This window comes from Ascidiella aspersa, chromosome 2, assembly GCF_963924565.1.
Source record: "Ascidiella aspersa chromosome 2, kaAscAspe10.2, whole genome shotgun sequence".
Taxonomy (NCBI): Eukaryota; Metazoa; Chordata; class Ascidiacea; order Phlebobranchia; family Ascidiidae; genus Ascidiella; species Ascidiella aspersa.
Window position 1 is genome coordinate 29,224,395 of NC_139448.1, and position 18,407 is coordinate 29,242,801.

An 18,407-nucleotide genomic window follows, 5' to 3' on the forward strand; every position below is an offset into this window, starting at 1 on the left:
CCATGGAAAATAAACAACTTTTTTGTTCTGACATTTTAAGTTAAATGCTGTGTTATGTTGAAGGATATATTAAAGTTCATGTTAAGACTTCTGAATCCCATTTTATGAGGCAAATAAATCCTGCAGATGCAAAAACGTCAAAATAGACCCACTGGTCCCACGTACCCCTAGTTTGACAAGTAGGCTACTCATGACCACATTTGGTACGTGGGTCTAAACCACGCTGAGACAATATAAAAATTCTAAGCCACATGTACTTTTAAAACAAAATGCAATAAATGTACGGCTTTTACGCGGCCCACAACTACATGGTAACATTAAGCTACTCAAAAGTAACCCGCGGCCCACTAAAAATGGCTCTGCAGGCCACATTTGGGCGCCATAAACAATACATCAAATACAAAACGTTCATATTTGACGTTTGTTGCATCAAAATATTGAAATAAACTCTTGCAGTGGCTAGCAGGTAAATGTTGTGGTTTAAGGCGTCATCAATCAGTAGCTTGTCACTGACTTGGCACACGAAGACAATCAGATTGCTACTCAGCTGGATTGTACATTGGCAGTGTTTATTACATGGTTGCTTTCTAAAAACATTTTTTCCCCTTTGTGAGCTATCATATCATATATCACTTGGCTGCTCGAAAATCTCCATTTCGACCTGATCAGCACCAAAGACGCTGTTCTTCATTGTGCAGTTGGTCATAGTAATTTTCGGAAGGAACTCGGCTACGAAACAGAAAAAGGGGATTACAAACACTTAAAGGTATTTTACCGACAAAAAATCAAGTTCGCCACATAAAAGGTATAGGCAACTTAAACAGACTGAAAACAGGTGCTGACAAATTCTTTTATAAATAACTCATGTCCAAGTCAAGTCTTTTCAAATTGAATTAAGTCCAAGTCAAATTATTTTCAAAGCATAGCAAGTCAAGTCTAAACCCAAGTCACGTCACTGGCATAGAAAATTATAGTTAAACTAGTAAAATTTGTGTAGCCTACACGTTCTATTCCGAGCAATATTTCGCAAATAAAATAAAAACAAAACAAATAGCAAGTTTACACTTCTCACATTTAGCAGTTGATATAAATACCCAAATTAAACTAAAATGTACTTAATAGAAGTACTTACATGTAAGTCATTTGCACTAAAGTCTACAAGTCAAGTCATTTTGAACGACTTAAGTCAACTGAAGTAGTTTTACCCCAAAAACTTATGTAAAGTCAGGTCATTTAAAAACAGTAAAAACTCCCGCAAAAACAAACTCAACTTACGTGGACACCTCTCGAAATTTCCGGTGCGTTGGACAATAACAGCTGAAAAACAACAAAACATTTTTATTTTTATTTCAGTCAATCACAGAGCAAGCTTAGTTAATTTCGCTTTTCATAAAAAAATGAGGGATTGTTCTGCGGGCCTACACACGGCAGGTGTTTGATATTTGAAAATGTATGACGCCCATTTTTAAAAAATTTCTCAATTTCTTTTTTTGTTACTATTTTCTCGGTTTAACTTCACTTTATTCTACACTAATGATTTCATAAACATTTAAAAATACAAAAATATGACGATTTTAACGAAAGTTCTACCTTTCCCAGCAGCCCATGTTTAGCTTATAGAAAAAAAGCCTTAAAGAATTAAGGGAGAAGTCCTGAAAAAGCAACTCATACAAATAGTTATAGGTGTTAGGCGTTAGGCGTTTACAGTAAAATGCTTACGGGGCGGGGGATTGGCACCGTTCTCTACTTTACGTATATGAACGTAAGTCGAACCAAACACGTTGTTTTCGCCTCTTGAGTTGTAGATCTTCAGGTTCGGATCGACAAAACCAGCCTCTGGTATCGGCTCTGCGCCACCCTCGTCTATACATTTTAGTCAACATTTTTGGTTTAGTAAGTATAGCCCACCAAGTTAAGTAGCCCACCAAAGTTAGAGTTAGAGTTAGAGTTAGAGTTAGAGTTAGAGTTAGAGTTAGAGTTAGAGTTAGAGTTAGAGTTAGAGAAAAAAAAAGTCTTAAAGTCTAACCCTAACTAACTCTAACCTAAAAATGTGCGCACATTGTGCAAAAAATGTTCACATCCCCGTTTTCAGTATCAACAACAAATTTTTGAGATGACATTATAAATTTACGTCACAATATAAATCGACTTCAGAAATCTGCTGTTTCCTGTCCAAAAAACGTGAAAGTGAAATGTCGCCTTAACTCTATTCAGTGCAAATACTTATTTAATTACCTTTGAAATAAAGCACTAATATTGCAATTAGGTTTTCATGTATCCCCTATTAGGCCTACTAGCTCACGGACCAAGGGGTCTATGGACCCCAGTTTAAGAACATCTGCTTTACAATGACTTAATTTTTTTAACTTTAGGGAGCGATATACATTGGTTGCAATCAGAGCTCGGAATCGGTCGAGTTCCGAGCCCTGCTCCTTGTATTTCACCCAACAACGTAACTGGAGGATATAAAGCAATCCACTCGTAGGGGTGTCATGGAACTCTTAAGCCAAATTACTTCAGCTATTCCACCTTGACGATTTACAGTGTGCGGGGGTCGGACTTTAGTCAAATACAAATAAAAACTCGTTGGACGTCAAATAAATCGAGTGCGTCGCGTTCCGAGTTTGACTCTTACCCCGCTGTTTCTACAACGGGCCGGTTGGCTTTCCCTACTTGGTTAACTTTTTACACAATCACACGTTTGGCCAAATTGGCAAAACGTAATGTTGACAGATGGGTTTGGATTACATGGCCATAACAGCGATCTCAGAAACACCTCGGTTAGTGTTGTACGTACGTAAACATAAAATTGGTTAAAGGGTACTTAGAACAATAGAAGAAGGACATTAACCTTAAAACAGAATCGACGATAGACAGGTCACAGGCGTTGACCTGAAACGCATTATTAATCAACTTGTTATCAAGATAGAACGCCCCTTTAAAATGGTTAACAGCTTCTTATTTCATTTTACCTTGTCGGTAGGCCCATAAACAGGGTTGCCATACCGACCTTATTTATATGATTTGTCCTTATTTTGAAGGGCCAGGTCTTAGAAAACCTAAATGTCCTGATTTCTAAGAAATGTTCTTATTTTCGACTTGCGTCTTTATTTTGTCTTATATTCAACAACTACAGAACTTCAATCGTTTTTCTCTGGTAACAGGTGTTGAATAATATTCTAAAATTATGTTTTGAGCCGATATTTTATGACATCATAAATGAAAAGGTACTCCCGTGGCGTACAAGTCTCAGGATTTTCCTAAGTGGTGAGATGGGTAGGGCAGTGGTACAGCAGTTTTTTTTTGCTTTACGACGATACAACAGCTGACAACATTTTAGCAGTACAAGGTTACTGCTGTTAAGGCTACAGCAAAATAATTTGCTACAATGGCAGCATTTTCTGTTATTGTATAAATACAATGCATTTCTAAAAACGTTTTTAAATGCTAATCTAATTTTTCGGTTGTCCTTATTTTTGGGTCCATGTCGATGGTAACCCTGCCTATAAATAATAAATTGCCCCACTAAAATAACAATAAAAATTGTAATACACCTGTTTTAATTAACTATTTGTTAACTAAATGAAAAAAATCAATTATTTATGGGAAATTACGGAGTTGTTCCATTTCATCTTGATTGTTCAAATTTGCTTCGTTTTCCGCCCAGTTTTTATCGTCACAGGTTGCACTTTCCTCCACACAACCTTCGTTTGATGACGTCGCAAATTCAGGTGATGAGGCAGGTCGGTTTGATGGAACAACTTCTTCGCGATAACAAAAACATGGAAAACATTCATGAAAAATATCGATAGCCGACAACTGTAACTGCTAGAATATTTAGTATTTTCAAATGAGACCACTAACTTGACTGAGTGCCAGTGTTGTAAACAAGCCATTTTCAAATAAATAAAATCCCAGTCAAGTCATTTGAAAAACAACTTTAGTTCAAGTCAAATCTATTGCAAAAATTACAAGTTAAGTCCCAGTCAATACGTCATTATTAGAGCAAGTTAATTTTAAGTCGAGTAATTGACATACATACAAAAGTTAAAGAATTAAAATTGGTAAACTCACATATCAAGCAAATAATTTTACGTGCAGAAACTAATTAAAAACACCTAATTTTACCAGATTTATTTGACACAATGACTTAACTCCAAGTCAAGTCACACTTGCTATTTCTTTAGTTTGTGATGTTTGCTATGCGAAATATTGCACAGAATGAAATGTGAATACCTATTTCGTAAGTGTAATATTTATTTCCAATTCAAATTAGGTCACTTAGGAAATGACATTTTGCTGAGTTTAATTGAAGTCTCTAAAAAAGACATTGCCCAAACTATAGAAGTTAATATTGATTCAATTAATTATTCAATCCAAATCTTTTGACAAGCAAAGACCAAGCATTTGGGAAGAGGCTGTTAGAAATTGACACCTCATAAATTGGGTTGTTCTTTGGGTCGGCGAAGGGTTTATTTTGGGCATGTGTAAAATGAAACAATGATGAAAGCGAGAAAGCCTATTCTAAGTGCTCTCTGAGGGACTGCGACGCAAAATCCAGTGATTTAAAGCAGGTGTGCAGTATGGTGTGTATGTGACCAGGCTTACCTGTGAAATTCACGCTTTCCAGTTGAAAATCGCGCAGGTAAGAAAGGTCGTCGGTATTGTTTTTCACGATATTATTCAGCATTGAGTTTAGTGCGTCGGTGAAACGGCCTGATTCAATCAACAGCTTAACGCCTGGCGGAATCTCCTCAAGACAGAAACTACAGGAGGTGAAATCGGGGTTCAAACGAAAACTAGACGCCTTCAAGCCAGTCTTGTATATGCTGTGGCACAGTAGCATCACAGATCCGCTTTTTAGTAATTGTTTTTCGTTTTCTGGGTGCCTAAAAAGCTCGGTAGAAACCTCGCAATCTTTTACGAGTAGTATACCGTCGGCAGACTGCGCCAATCGCATTACTGAATCTGCAAAACAGCCTTTTGCTTCTAGCATTTCGAAGGTGCTGACGGACATTTTGTTAAAGTTAACGACCGCTTTTCAATGGTTTACTGTCTACATGATCTCCGTGTATCACGTGTGACATTTTACTGCTGAAATAAATAACAAATATGTGTATCAGCAAAAATGCGCTTCTAGACAGTTATGAAGCACACGTCTTCTGGTAAAGGTAAAGTAACCAAAATTCAAACACACTATACACGCCACTATCATACAAATTGTGGTGTGTCTAATAGTAATCCTCAATTTATCTGAATTGTAGGCCTACTAGTTGTCTGAAACATACAATCTGTATAAATAATATTTCACATTAAAACGATGCTAAGCTGACTGCTAAAATTTAGCTTAATCGATTTACATTGTACACTGAAGTCTGAAGTACAATGGCGTAGGACGGTCGCCCAGTCGTCGCACACACAATTCCCAGTCGGTGATTCCCTGGTTTCACCATTCGGGGAAAATCGCGAATCGCAAAAGAAAAACTATGAACGCTGACATGGTTGTAGAATGTAGATATAAATATCTCATTCAGCAAGAACTATGGAGTCCGTTGAACCGATATTCTGTACCAACTTCAATTATTAATTTGAACATCTAGTTTGCGCAAGTTAAAAACAAACGTTTTGTATGTATTTGTCGGACTACCATAAGATTAACCGTTCAACGAAATTCATAATATGTACTTTAAAGGCTAAATTTGCCATTCTTCTTACGTTAGAAATACGTTTTAGTAGATGCAGAGCTAGTTACATTTTATCCATGCCGGTAAATCAAGAATAGTCGAGTATATTTGTATTCGGAGGGTAGGCCCATTAGTTAAGTAAAAACAGTTACCTAACCATCCTAAAATAGCCTACATTCAACTATACAGCATGCTAAAGCGCGCATTTGCTAGGTTTAAAAAACAAACACACGCACTGGTAGCTTGCGACACACCACGAAAAGGTCTAACTAGTGTGTGGTGTATCGCATTTCAAAAACTACACAGCTCGATCAGTGGAGTGCCATCTTAAAACTGTTGGTATCTTAGGGTAGCGGTTCTCAAACTGTGTGCCTCGAAAGGTTCTTAGCGGGCTGTAGAAGTTATCATACGTAAAAATACGACCGAGCTGTTTAGGATATACAAACCTGTTACAGTGAAGTATATGGGGAGCGGCTGACTTCGATGGCCTAGCGGTCTTTCGATGCTCCCTGGGAATCTTCTTCCCAAACAAATAACGGGATTTATGTTTAGCATTTATTGCGGAAAAATATTATAGGTGTCGAAAGGTGCGACAAACGATTTGATGAAATAAAGGGAATCGTTACGCATAACCCGAACACAATAAATCCAAATGCATTATAAAACATAACACGCGAAGTTCGCATGTTGGCGCCAAGAAATTGTTAAAGCACGGTAAAGTAGTAAAAATGAATATAAATAATTGAAATGCCAGGATGGTTGGCAAATAGGGTAACAACGTAACGCTTCTCTAGTGCAAAAGGCTAGAAACCGACGTTTTAGAAAGAAATATCAAAAAACCTGATCAGTGTAAACAGAACGACGAACAGAGATCGTAGGTTTAAAAGAAGAGTTATTGAGTTCGAACCCCGTGACACGCTAGATTTCTAGTATTGTTTTGCTCGCACGCTAATTCTGCTACCGAGCATACCATTCCAAAGAAACTAGGACTTTGCCATTTTCCGTCCAGTTTGTGAAATCATTGTAAAGCGTAACTAAGGTGCAATACTTGACATGTTGGTCCCGGTGCCGATACCCGATAATTTGAAGAATATTATCACGATCCGAAACCAAATGGGGTCATTACTATGCTCAAAAAGCAAATAAATTAAATCGAAATATTAAAGGTAACTTTTTCCAGAAAATTAAGGCCAGAATTTGCTTAAGTTTAGTTACCACCAGTCGGCAACCTACTGTTTTTTTTAAATAATTTGGCTTTCAAGGCTTTCAAGGTCGCTCTGCTTAATGACAAACTATGGCTGAAACTCTTTTATTAACTTAGTATCGGATAACATTCTATAGCTATGGACGAGTAGCGATCATACCGCTCAGCATCCGGCATTCACTCCGACATTATCACACATTCTTACACGTTACTGCCAAAAATGTGTTTTTTTACTACTGCGACACTTTATACCATATGAGTGTCGCACATTTGAAAGCATTTGTTCTTGTATGCGTTCTATCAACTCAGTAATAGGATTTTGGATCTTAAATTGCTACTCGTTACACCATAGAAAAAGAAAAAAATGCGGCGAAAACGATAGCGGGTATAAAAATATTGGCGATTTAAAAACAAACGCTAAGGGAAATCACGGCGACCATGCAGAACTTCAATTAGTGCATCGTTTAGAAAACTGGAACAACGGTTAGAAAAACAAAATACAAAACGACATTCTTGCAGTAAATAAAAGATGCAACAAAGAACGGATATAAAAACTGATTGGAATCCGTGAAATAAAAGGCATTATAATATTTCATTTAAAATGTTTTGATGTGAGTTAAAAAGGGTGGCGGCGTGGCGAAAATACAGCTAGAACTTACCATACCACCTTAAGCCGCGTTTGACACAGGAGCATTTGGGCGTTTACCTCAAATATTTTCTTGCCGAAACGATATTTTTTTTTTGTAACGCTTTTTTTACAGATAAAATCACAAAGCTACGTCCATACGGGACTTCTGAAACGAGTAACCATCAGGAAACTTGTCGTTGGATGTCGTGCACAAATGTGCAACTGAAATATTATTTTAGGTACATTCAAGAGGATGGCGGGACAGCCTGGTTAAAAAAGGGACATAGCTTGGTAAAATTGACACTTTCTACAGGAATGGTGTGGCTGCATTAATAATTTCACCGGAACGCCGTTCCGAACCGTTCCACTTTCATCACTGGTTTACATTCCCGTGACAGTAACCTAATCGAAAAATTCCAGCTCACCAAAACGAGTTTGACTCGGGCAGCGTAGTACTCAAAATATCAGGAAAAAAAGTAAAAAAGGCGTACATCGTCGTCATTTGTACTGGCGTATCACGACGGCGGATTGGGTTCCAATGATGTTGCCCTCAGATGAACCTCCCTCCATCCTAATGCTAATTCTGTTCGCCCCTGTTGAAAAAACAAGTGGTCTGAGGCTAAGTTTTGGTAACATCAAAGATCACCATTTACCAAGCGCAGATTTAACGCTACCTGGCAATTCGGTGTTTTTTGGTATGGAGCCGCTAACCTTAGGCAGGCCGACCTGCGAAACGGCTGATTCTAGTTAAATACTATCAACATGTGTATTAGTTTAAAGTTTCAACTTCACAGTTACAGATCACAAATAGTAATAGTATACCTATAGAAAACAGGTGTTTAAAAGTCATTCTTTTTTGCCATAGGTAAGATATTACCACGTAACTGCTCTGACTTCAAATTAACAAACAAAAGGTTGGTATACACTACAATACTATATACTAGAGATCGGCCGATATCACTTTTTCGCACCGATACCGACATCCGATTTTTTACGTTTTTGCCAAGCGATAACCGATAGGGATTTTTAAAAGTATGGTCAAAATTTAATAAATTAAAAATAAAATCCCATTAACATATTCGTTTATCTATACCTAAATTTATTAAAGTCTTATTTTGCAGGCTACCTTGCGATGGTGCTAAACAAAAACATTTTCGAAAAAAAAAAAAGAAAATCTGTTAGTATTTCAAGAACACATATATCATATTTTCGTAGCTAAATGTCGGTCGATTCGTACAAAATTTACTTGAACTGTTATATAGGTAGAAGCGTAAATTCGGTCAACATTATCGGTAAACCGATATATATATATCGGTCTATCTCTACCACTTACCAGAAAAGTCCCCTGTTTTGGAAGTTGACTGTATTACCTCTTTAATGTTGGACGACGTTGTGGCCCCATCTATACCTTAAAGTCGGAAAAAATTAGATCACATTGAAGTTTACAACACCAGGGTTTGTGACCCAGGAAACCGATAATATATATATTATAAATATGAATATATGGCATGAGCACAACTGATTTCTAGTGTCACTAAAAAACAAATGTCTATCCGATCGCTAACTGTTCTAAAAAAATCTGGTAGACTTCGAGGATATGCTTTAATGAAATTGATTGTTTTCCTTGTTACAGCAGTCCATATTTCTTTGAGAGAAAAAAACATCAGCCTTATTATTTTTAAAACCTTTTGATTATTTTCATTCTTATAATTTTTAGTGAAAATGAAGAAAAAATTTAACTAACATATATTAGCAACACCACCTGTCTCAATTGAAACAACCTCCTGTCCTCCAATAATGTTGTTCTTTGCTCGAGTGTTGCGCATGTAGATGTTAATGCCATTTCCGTCATCTTGCACAATGTCTGGAAACAAAGTATTCGAAACATAGCCGAAAGGAATAGGCGAATACTCTTAATTTAGGTCAGTCACTTTTTTTATAGAAGGTAAAAGATACATATATATAACCAGCAAAGGTATCGTCAGCATATCTTAATTTGAACGAATTTGATTTCTGCCATTACTGATCAGGAATTAAGGTCGACATTTATCTTGCAAAGGTCACAAGGTGATTTCCACTATCACACATTCAGTGCTACGATAGCAAAGCATTCATTATTGAACTATTACCTTTAGCCATTTGACAATTTTTTTAGCATCTCAGCTTGATTTTATCAGTTAAGTTACAGGTGCTAAAAACAAAAGAATTAACATTCAAATAGAAAAATGACTTATTTTAAAGCAACACCAAAAAAGTGCAATAATGTTGGTTTCATGTTGTCACCTTCCTTACTATAAAAAACTTATCATAGTGAAATACATCTTTATTATGCTTGTCCTGAATAGATCGTCACCAAAATGAGCTCAATAGAAAAATAACTGGGAACTTTAATGAGTTTTTTAAAAAGGACTGTAAAACTAAAATTAGACAATATTGAAAAAATGTTTAAATTTTAAGGATTTTTTTCTGCTGATCGCCAAGATTGTTTTTGCAGGTGTTGAATGTTTATAAACTCTGCTAGTATTTTGCTATGAAAAGAAAACAAATAAGGCTAATAATTCACTTTGGTCCCAAGAATGCTCGGACGGTATATCTCCATATGCAGATGAACTTTCTCCAAACGATGAAGGTGCAGCCCCATCTCGTTGATAAGTACTTTCCCCAAATTGAGAGCTGCTCTCTGAAGAAGTGAGGTCTATATTTGGTCGAAAATTGTCCTCCTGAAGGAAGTCAGTAGTTGTAGTAGATGATCGGTCACATTCTGGCCGTACATTGTGATTTTCCGCCAATGAAGGGGCTCCATAAGACGATGTTGCATCTAATAATATTATTTTATCAATAGTAATATAAAGCTCGACAAATGAAATATTTCCAATGTCATGAATTTATGTTTTAGTGAATACTTTTGTTATCACCAAAATTTTTTATGTTTTACATAGCTTTCCTAAAAAAGTTCATCAAAAATTATAATTCTAATAGTTATACACAAACAATACTGGAAAATTAATTCAAAAAATAAACAAAAATCGCAATTGCAACACTCAATTAGTACAGCTCAGTATGTTAATAATAAATATGATTGAATTCAAAGAAACACTGATGATTAACAACAAAATGTCTATATTTTTGTTATAGCAGTTGGTGTTGGATATATTAAGTAAAATGGCAAATTTTACCTCCAAGAGGTTGCCGAATAGCAGTGCTGGACGGTTCATATGGATAAGGCTGTTCAACCACAGTGTCTAAGTTCTTTTGTGCTGCAGGACTACTTGTTACAGACCCCAAAGTAACAGATGTATCACAAGGATTAGGATCTGTAAGAATACAATATATTTTTTTGGTTGATAGCCGTATTATGTCCTATTCGATAACTGAAAACAATTGGCACTGTAGACATATTACATTTCAATGATGACGAGCTTCTGTACAACCATGCTTCATCATGTCAGAGTAATATAGGGAACAAACACAGAGTAAAATGCGATAAAAGGTAGACAGTCTTACAGTTACACTGGCCCACATTCGCTGATTCTTGGACCGACGCAAGGGTGTGCTTAGCGGCGCATAACTATGAGTTGGACTATGGCTGCATGATACATGGTTTAATGTGCTATGAAACCAAAATCATGTTTGAAGCCAGTGTTGAAGGCACCAAACTGTTATTTACTGTGTTGTAAAAATGTGAGTAAAAAATGTAAAGTGCTACTTAGTCAAAAAGTTTTTTTAGCCAATATTTTTACAAAATTAAAAAAGGATATGGCAAAAATATTTGATGACTAATTGTACTACATACCAGTTAGAATTTTACTGGTATTTTAATGGGACATTTTTCAACTTTCAAAAGCTTCTACTAAACCTCAAATTAGAAATCTGGTTGCCAATCATTTTTACAGATGCAAAGTTCTCTTAAAATACCTAACTTCAATATAAATAATTCCAATGTCATAAGAGACTTTAGGCTTAATTTAAATCAATAGCTCGGTCACTGAAAAATGAGAGACTGTCTAATATTTAAATTAAAACCCATCTGATAACAAAAAAACTTGAGCATGTTTATTGTGTTAAAGTCTGACTCAACTAACAATCTTTAAGAGATATTGCCACAACCCCCGATTGCATTCTAGGGCCTTCCCACCATATATTGTTGGCATGTAATGCTTTTCCAAAAGCATTTAGTGTGAAATATTGCCGCCTAGTGGATTTGCCAAAAATACATTGTCGCTATTGCTGTATATATCACCCTAATTTGGTGTATATTTCTTTCAATTTCGGCTTAGGATTTTAATTAATAAAGTTTTGGAACAAATCTTTGGCAGTCACAAATTATCGAATGAAGAAAAGCCACAACCAAGATAATTCAATAGTCAAGCAATTTATAACAGCTCACCTTCCGGCCAAATCTTGTCCAATTTGAGGTCAAGATAATGTAGAATGTCACTGTGTTGTGCTATAGTGCGCTTTATGGTTTTATTGAGTGACGTTAATAACTTTCCAGAGAGAATTTTAGGCCGAATAATGGTCTGATCACAATCAACCATGAAGGTTATAACATTGTCTTCGGTTTCACGGAAATTAAATGACTTTAAGTTTGTTTTGTATAACGCAAACACCAGTACCATTAAAGACCCATTCTTAAGAAGATTAGTTTCTTCGTAATCTTTAAACAGTTCCGTAGAGACCAGTCTGTCATCTCCGCTGACGTCAACAAGAAAGTAACCACCATCGGTATTGCGTAGATTTATAACGTCGTAGAATGACCCTTCAACATTTAGAACAAGAAAGCTTTTGGAAGGAAAGTCTGAAGACATATTGTGCAGAACGTCTGATTTTGCGGATGTTTGTTTGGTTTAATTTGGTGCAATAGATAACCAATCGGGACAATTTTGCACCTAGCTGAAATCAACCTTCAGTCTAAACTGTAAAAGAAGAAAAAAAAATAAATCTATTTTGCTTTTATTAAAAACAGAACCATTATAAAAAAAAATGGTAATTACCCTGTTGTATTACTAGTTTTGGAAGGTTAGAATTCTAAGTTACTATAAGCTTTCATATTTTTACAAATCTAGTATTCGATAGAACAAAGTTGGATAACCTTTTTTTCTGGGTTACATCTTGGTTACTTTAAAATCAATTTCTAGGTTTGCGTTTTGGAACGGAAAAAAAAAGGTAAAAAGCCCAAAGGTCTGGCATTATTTGAAGGTCAGTTAATCGGGTGCAGTTGCCGGGTACTACACTGCGCATGGCAGTAGAGGACAGTTCCTTTGGTTTATTGGTAAGTTCAAATGGTAAAGGTTAAGTAGTAGATTAAAGTTGCCTGTTGGTGTTTTAGGGCGCAAATAAATAGCTTGCGCCGTGAAAACCAGCGTGATTGTACTAAACCAGGAAGTCCAACTTAACATTTTTACATCAGGACGCACCGATATAGGCCTACCATATGTCAGCTTTTAGGAGTATTTCTCCTGTTTTCTCAAGAAAGGCGAATGGTTCCCGAGGACGCTCAAAAATGCACAAATGTCCTCTTTTTTCGCATTTCGAGTTAGTTGCTTAATTATACATTTGTAGTGTCGACACTACACATTCAACAAAGACTTTTAGGCGAGACGTTATATTTATTTCCAAAAAAGTAGCCATGAAACATGCTAAATTGCAGGTTTAAAAAAGATTTTCCGACAAATTGCCCTACCAGTCTTGCCTTCTTGATTGTTATTGCAAACATTGTTGCAAACATTGCGCCATAAAAAAAACTGTTACAAATCGCGTAATTTCACTTTTGCATTATGGCCCATAATGAAAATTTTGAACGCATTTTTCTTTCATACAGCTACAATGGTGCAAAGAAAAAAACAGCCTATTAGTTTCATCAGTTTCAAGTATCTTGGTTGTATATAATAATTTCAATGATATTTCGTGTAAACAATTTCACGATCGTCAAAAAAAAATTCACGATCTCGATTAAAAAGCACTTTGTCATGAAATGAGTTATGCTTCGCTACAAAAATTTAATTAGTTTCCAGCTTGTAATACTGGTATTCTTCGCTATTTATTACCAGTTGCATGTTTGTTATTGTGCACTATGAAGGGTGTAGTTGTAAAATATTGTCACAAATTAGTTTTTTTCAAACCCAACGATGCACGAATTGTTTTGTCAAATCGCTTCGACGCTATTAAAGTCCTGGTTGAATCGTTTATGCTATTGGTTTGGCGATAACCTAAAAACGAATTAAAAAAAAACGATAACCTAAAAATAATCTAAAAACGATAACCTAAAAATAATTAACACATTTAAACAACGCTTTGCTGTAAAAAAAAGTACCGCATTACTGTCTTGGCGTCGTCAGTCACTGGTTTTTCATGTTTTTTTCCGACAAGCGGTGGAACACAAATCGGTTATTTGGTCGGGTTTAAAACACTGGAATTAGAACATATTTTAGCAAAACACGCAAACAACGAAAAAGGGCCAAAAGAAAACATCTCGCGGGTTATTAGCAAATTGTTAAAAGTTTAGTTGATATACAAGGTAAAAAGTATGACAAAAAAACGTGAAGGAGCTAACATATAATCTAAATAGGAAATAGCGGACAAATACAATGTTGCTTAATATTTTCTTTTCAAATCAGAAAATCGCAACTGCCTGATGCAGTTGAATACGAAACCAGGGATGCATAGTGCATATAGTTAGTTCTACCGCACGGGTTTTTTAACTTTTTTTAGGTCCGCAGAAAAAAATATTTTTGCTTCGCGTGGACCAGTGCAGACAAGGAATTATAGAGATGACTTCATAATTTGATGTCACCATACAAATAGACTTTAAAAGTAAAAGCGCAATAGAGCCTAAATCTTAATGTACATTCAGTGCAAAACGTTTTATTTTTAATTTAACACTTTTCTTAGAAAAATTGTTTTTTTTTTTAAATATACCAATATTTCAATTAGGGCATTATGGACCCCCTAAAACTCGTTTACGTACCCCCGAAGAGTCCATGAACCCCTGTTTTACCGGCTCGCATCTACCAGATATTTTTATAAATTTGGCGGCGCTTTAAAAAAAGATTTTGAAACCAATGCATACGTTAACTCAAAGGCATGCTGTATTACATGTTTTTTAATTACTTATTTTGAAAAAAAAATAAAAGAAAGTAAGCCTTTTCTTATTTTACTGTAATTTGTAGCGTCGTTTTAAAAAAAAACGTGATTGCTTTTAAACGCTGTGTTTTGAATTGGACATAGCAATTTGGACAAACGCATTCACTGTTTACTGATAGAAACTATATAAAATATAAAAGTAAAAGTGATTGACGAATTAACAATAGACGTTGTCAGATCTCTGTTGCGTATTGTAGCATTCATTATTAAACGAGTTATTTTTGTTCACCTGATGACGAATACTAATTGCAGAATAATTGGTTTTGTTTCCGGTTCACTCATCGCTATAACCCGTATATGAACGTTATTAAGGCGATTAACTCTCGAAAAGGTATTGGCACAATAAACATATTTACCGGATTTTTTTGGCAACAAATATGTTTAAAACATTTTTCGTTTGTACGTGTTTCTGCCTGTTGACGAACGGCCTTATTTCAACAACCTCAAGTAAGTCAAGCTTTTTTCTTTTAAATTAGTGTATGATACACGGTAAGCAAAGTAGTTTAAGCTACCAAACAGGTGGTGAAAATAGAGAAATTTTCTTACCAGAACTAACAAAAAACTCTCACTGAAAAGCATGAAAATTTTCAGGGATGACGTTACAAAATTACGTCATAACTGGAAGTCCTACACTGGTAACTTTAGGAAACCTGAGGTTTCCCTTCAAAGTAGTGTACAAATATGAAACTGAATATCTAGTTTAGATACATTTAAGGATATTGCGGGTTGGCCTGGTAAAAAAAAGGACATGGACTAGTAAAATAAGAACAATTTTTAATTAATACTATGTACCGTTACCGACCGTTCCGGCATACTTTCACCACTGCTACCTAATAGTTACTTTGACCTGATAAAGCACGGTTGTGCGAAAGCTCGTCTACTAGTCATTACAATTTGTCTTTATACTGTGCCACCTGACTCCTCTCTTTGAACTAAGACCAATACGGCTATTTGCAAAGATTGCTAATAGTGATTGTAAGACTCCTTGTCGCATAAACTAATAATTATGTTTTAAAAACGAATGTTTTTTTACAATAATTATGTTTTAAAAACGAATGTTTTTTTATAACTGAACAAACTTCTTTACCAAGTTGAATGTCACACGATCTTCTCCGATCTTCAAAACGCTTTATCCGTGGTATCCTGCCCGGAAGGTTGCCGAGAGGTGGGAGGTTACCTTTGCGGTAATGTCAGCGTCTTTAGTGGCGACAGCAATGTTTGTCTGGCAGCGATCCACGCTGGCCTATTACAAGGTATTTTGTCAAGTAATGAGTAGCAAGCTGTGAAGTGTTTTAAAGAGGTTGGCTGTATTTTTCTAAAACTGACAGTAGTAATGTGTGTCATGCTTGTTTAGCAGATCATGCATAGCAGGAGCGAATTCATGTGAAAACGAGACCATCTCCAAGAAAAACTTTATTTAGCTAACTTTGACTACCTAAATACCTGTTTTTTATACTTTTTAATTTTCTAATATGTTCTGCATATCAAGGGACTATGTTTAGCCTAAAATACGAAGTGTACTATTTTACCTTTTCTACGTATCTACAGCCTAGCGCTGTCTCAATGCAGTCTCTATTCAAATGCAAGTTTAGCCGAATTATTTAAAACGTTTTAGTGTTTACTCAGTTTTTTTGCGATATCGCCAATTTACCGTGCAATATTGACCAATAAGTTAAACGCAATATATGTTTCGTGTAAACTTCGTGCGAAATATTACGTGACTTCGGTGAACACAAAAAGTTGTAGAGTAAGTATAGTGCAATTTGTTTTGTGCTTAATGCGCCAAGTCTCCTTTTAACGCATGGATTCTTGAATTTTTCATCGCGTACACCTAAAACAAATTGTTTGCGGGGATCACAGTAGGCATGAACACTTTTAAAGATGACGTCATAGAAAGGTAGACTTGTTGTTTCCGGTCGAACTTTGCGCAAGCAGAAAATTAAATTGAGTCTAAATAAATTTAAGGAGATACCAAAGCGTTTTTTTAATTAGTCTATATTCTTTTGAAAATCTCATTTTAATTTTAATTATTCACTTTGGTGTGAATTCGCTTTAACCTTAACGGACAGCGTATAAAGCTAGACTAGCACGTACCGCATAGGGCCCACAGACCCCAGTTCAAGAACCCGTATTTTAAAGAAAAAGTTTTGCCGTAGGAATCTAAATAAACGCAAATGGTTTTGATCACCCGAGATTTGACGTAGCTCTCAAACAAAAACCTGGACGTCCATGACAATCTATGCCGCACTTTAAACAACGTGGTATACCAGTGCAATGCTGTTTATCCAAAGTATACGAGTGAAATGCTGTTTATAAAATTAAATATATAAAAATCAAACGCCCTAAAGTTCTATTATCAAAAATTTTGCAAATCAATCCGTAAAGGTATATGCAAACGATTGACATTTGAATGAATTTTAGTGTAGAAATAAACACTTTTAGCAAAGTTGTAAATTACTATAGCGGGCCTTGATTATTCGTCGCCCTGTCCGAATTTTACAATTAATTTGATTTGATATGCATAACTTGGTGAAGAGCATGTTAAATTTGAACACCATTTCATAGTTTGGTTTTGAGATAAGCGTTATTTTGCAAGTGAAATGCGTTTTTAGAGTACAACAAAGAAGTGGCAGTTGATCAAAATCCATCTACTTCCGCAACATTGTTCACAAACATAAATGACATTGATTCTAAACGATGTTCCTCTACAGGGAGTGACTATTTCTTTCTAGGTAAGGTTGAAGTACCTTAATTTTAGTTTATACGGAAGTCTACAACCAAAATAACATCTCTTGAACTATACATTTTTTCTCGTAATTTTACCCATGAGAAGAATTTCTCGTAAAGTTACCTCTACTATACACATCGGGAAAGTATATCAAAAAGAAGAGAACCTACAATGTGTTGAATATGTACCTTCGGATTTGTATAAATTTCCATACTATTTTTACTGATTCGCAAAGTTTGTATTTCAATCGGCATCTTCTAAATAATACCTGAAGTATTTATGCTCGCTTGTTTATCAAAAAGGAAACTTCCTAGAAGGAACATAGTTCGAAACCTTTAAAACTTCTTTTCACAAAATATCGAATGTAACAGCTGGGAGTTTAAATTATTTCATGTTTTGATCAGGACATTTGAAGATTTCAGCTTCCAGTACTACATTCAGCGAAGAGTGTTGTAAGTATTTTCATTCTTCAAGGATCCAATAGTCAGTACTAGGGATTTCCGATAATATCAAAATAGAGAAATCAGGTGGCACTGTATAAAGACAAATTGTATTTGATTCTCGACAAGCTTTCGCACAACCGTGCTTCATCAGGTCAAAGTATAAATAATAATATCAGATCGGGACTGATGCCTGATGCCAAGTGATAATATCGGTACTCGTACGATACTAGGTTGCTATCGGTGATGACCCGATTCCAAATTAATATAGGAAATTTGGCCATGATTTGCGTTTCCGCCGCGATTCGACCTTAAAAGGTAAATTTGTCAAACAACAGTAGGTTAAATACTTGACCTAACAATTTTTTTACGATTTTGGCATAATAATCGGGAAAAAAATTCTTTAAAGTTTATATATAAAAAATGACGTCATTTGGGGAGGGCAGGGAAGTACAAAATATTGGCTATCGCAGTGGTTCTCAACCGCCGGTCCGCGTCAACTTTCCTGCCGGTCCACCAAATATATTTTAATTCTATATCTCAATTGCAAAAAGATGTTGAAGGCTTTGTCCGCAAGATG

General features: G+C 35.7%; 2 protein-coding genes across 3 annotated transcripts; both read right to left on the minus strand.

Annotated features, from left to right (window-relative positions):
* Window positions 1–1,638: 1,638 nt before the first annotated feature.
* Window positions 1,639–5,086, minus strand: LOC146164745 (uncharacterized). The gene is made up of 4 exons (XM_083380811.1): window positions 4,609–5,086; window positions 3,615–3,764; window positions 1,720–1,863; window positions 1,639–1,652 (listed from the first exon to the last, which is right to left on the minus strand). Exons 1-4 carry the CDS (start codon window positions 5,015–5,017, stop codon window positions 1,639–1,641), a joined length of 717 nt encoding a protein of 238 aa, XP_083236937.1. The 5' UTR covers window positions 5,018–5,086.
* Window positions 5,087–7,200: 2,114 nt separating this feature from the next.
* On the minus strand, window positions 7,201–12,425 carry LOC146164746 (uncharacterized). Of its 2 annotated transcripts, none has more exons than XM_083382265.1 (6): window positions 11,904–12,425; window positions 10,693–10,830; window positions 10,080–10,334; window positions 9,279–9,380; window positions 8,850–8,918; window positions 7,201–8,109 (listed from the first exon to the last, which is right to left on the minus strand). In XM_083382265.1, exons 1-6 carry the CDS (start codon window positions 12,322–12,324, stop codon window positions 8,015–8,017), a joined length of 1,080 nt encoding a protein of 359 aa, XP_083238391.1. In that variant the 5' UTR covers window positions 12,325–12,425; the 3' UTR covers window positions 7,201–8,014. The 2 variants fall into 2 exon arrangements, with proteins under 2 accessions (XP_083238391.1, XP_083238390.1); XM_083382264.1 differs by having other exon boundaries at window positions 8,850–8,924.
* Between the last annotated feature and the right edge of the window lie 5,982 nt (window positions 12,426–18,407).

Excerpts from the sequence above, each read along its gene's own strand:
- LOC146164746 (XM_083382264.1), bottom strand. The coding sequence starts at position 12,324 with ATGTCTTCAGACTTTCCTTCCAAAAGCTTTCTTGTTCTAAATGTTGAA. Across the intron at positions 10,831-11,903 it reads GGACAAGATTTGGCCGGAAG|ATCCTAATCCTTGTGATACA; the intron begins GTGAGCTGTTAT and ends GTATTCTTACAG. Across the intron at positions 9,381-10,079 it reads CGAGCATTCTTGGGACCAAA|ACATTGTGCAAGATGACGGA; the intron begins GTGAATTATTAG and ends CTTTGTTTCCAG.
- LOC146164745 (XM_083380811.1), bottom strand. The coding sequence starts at position 5,017 with ATGTCCGTCAGCACCTTCGAAATGCTAGAAGCAAAAGGCTGTTTTGCA. Across the intron at positions 3,765-4,608 it reads GGAAAGCGTGAATTTCACAG|AAGTTGTTCCATCAAACCGA; the intron begins GTAAGCCTGGTC and ends GTTATCGCGAAG. Across the intron at positions 1,864-3,614 it reads AGATGAAATGGAACAACTCC|ACGAGGGTGGCGCAGAGCCG; the intron begins GTAATTTCCCAT and ends TAAAATGTATAG.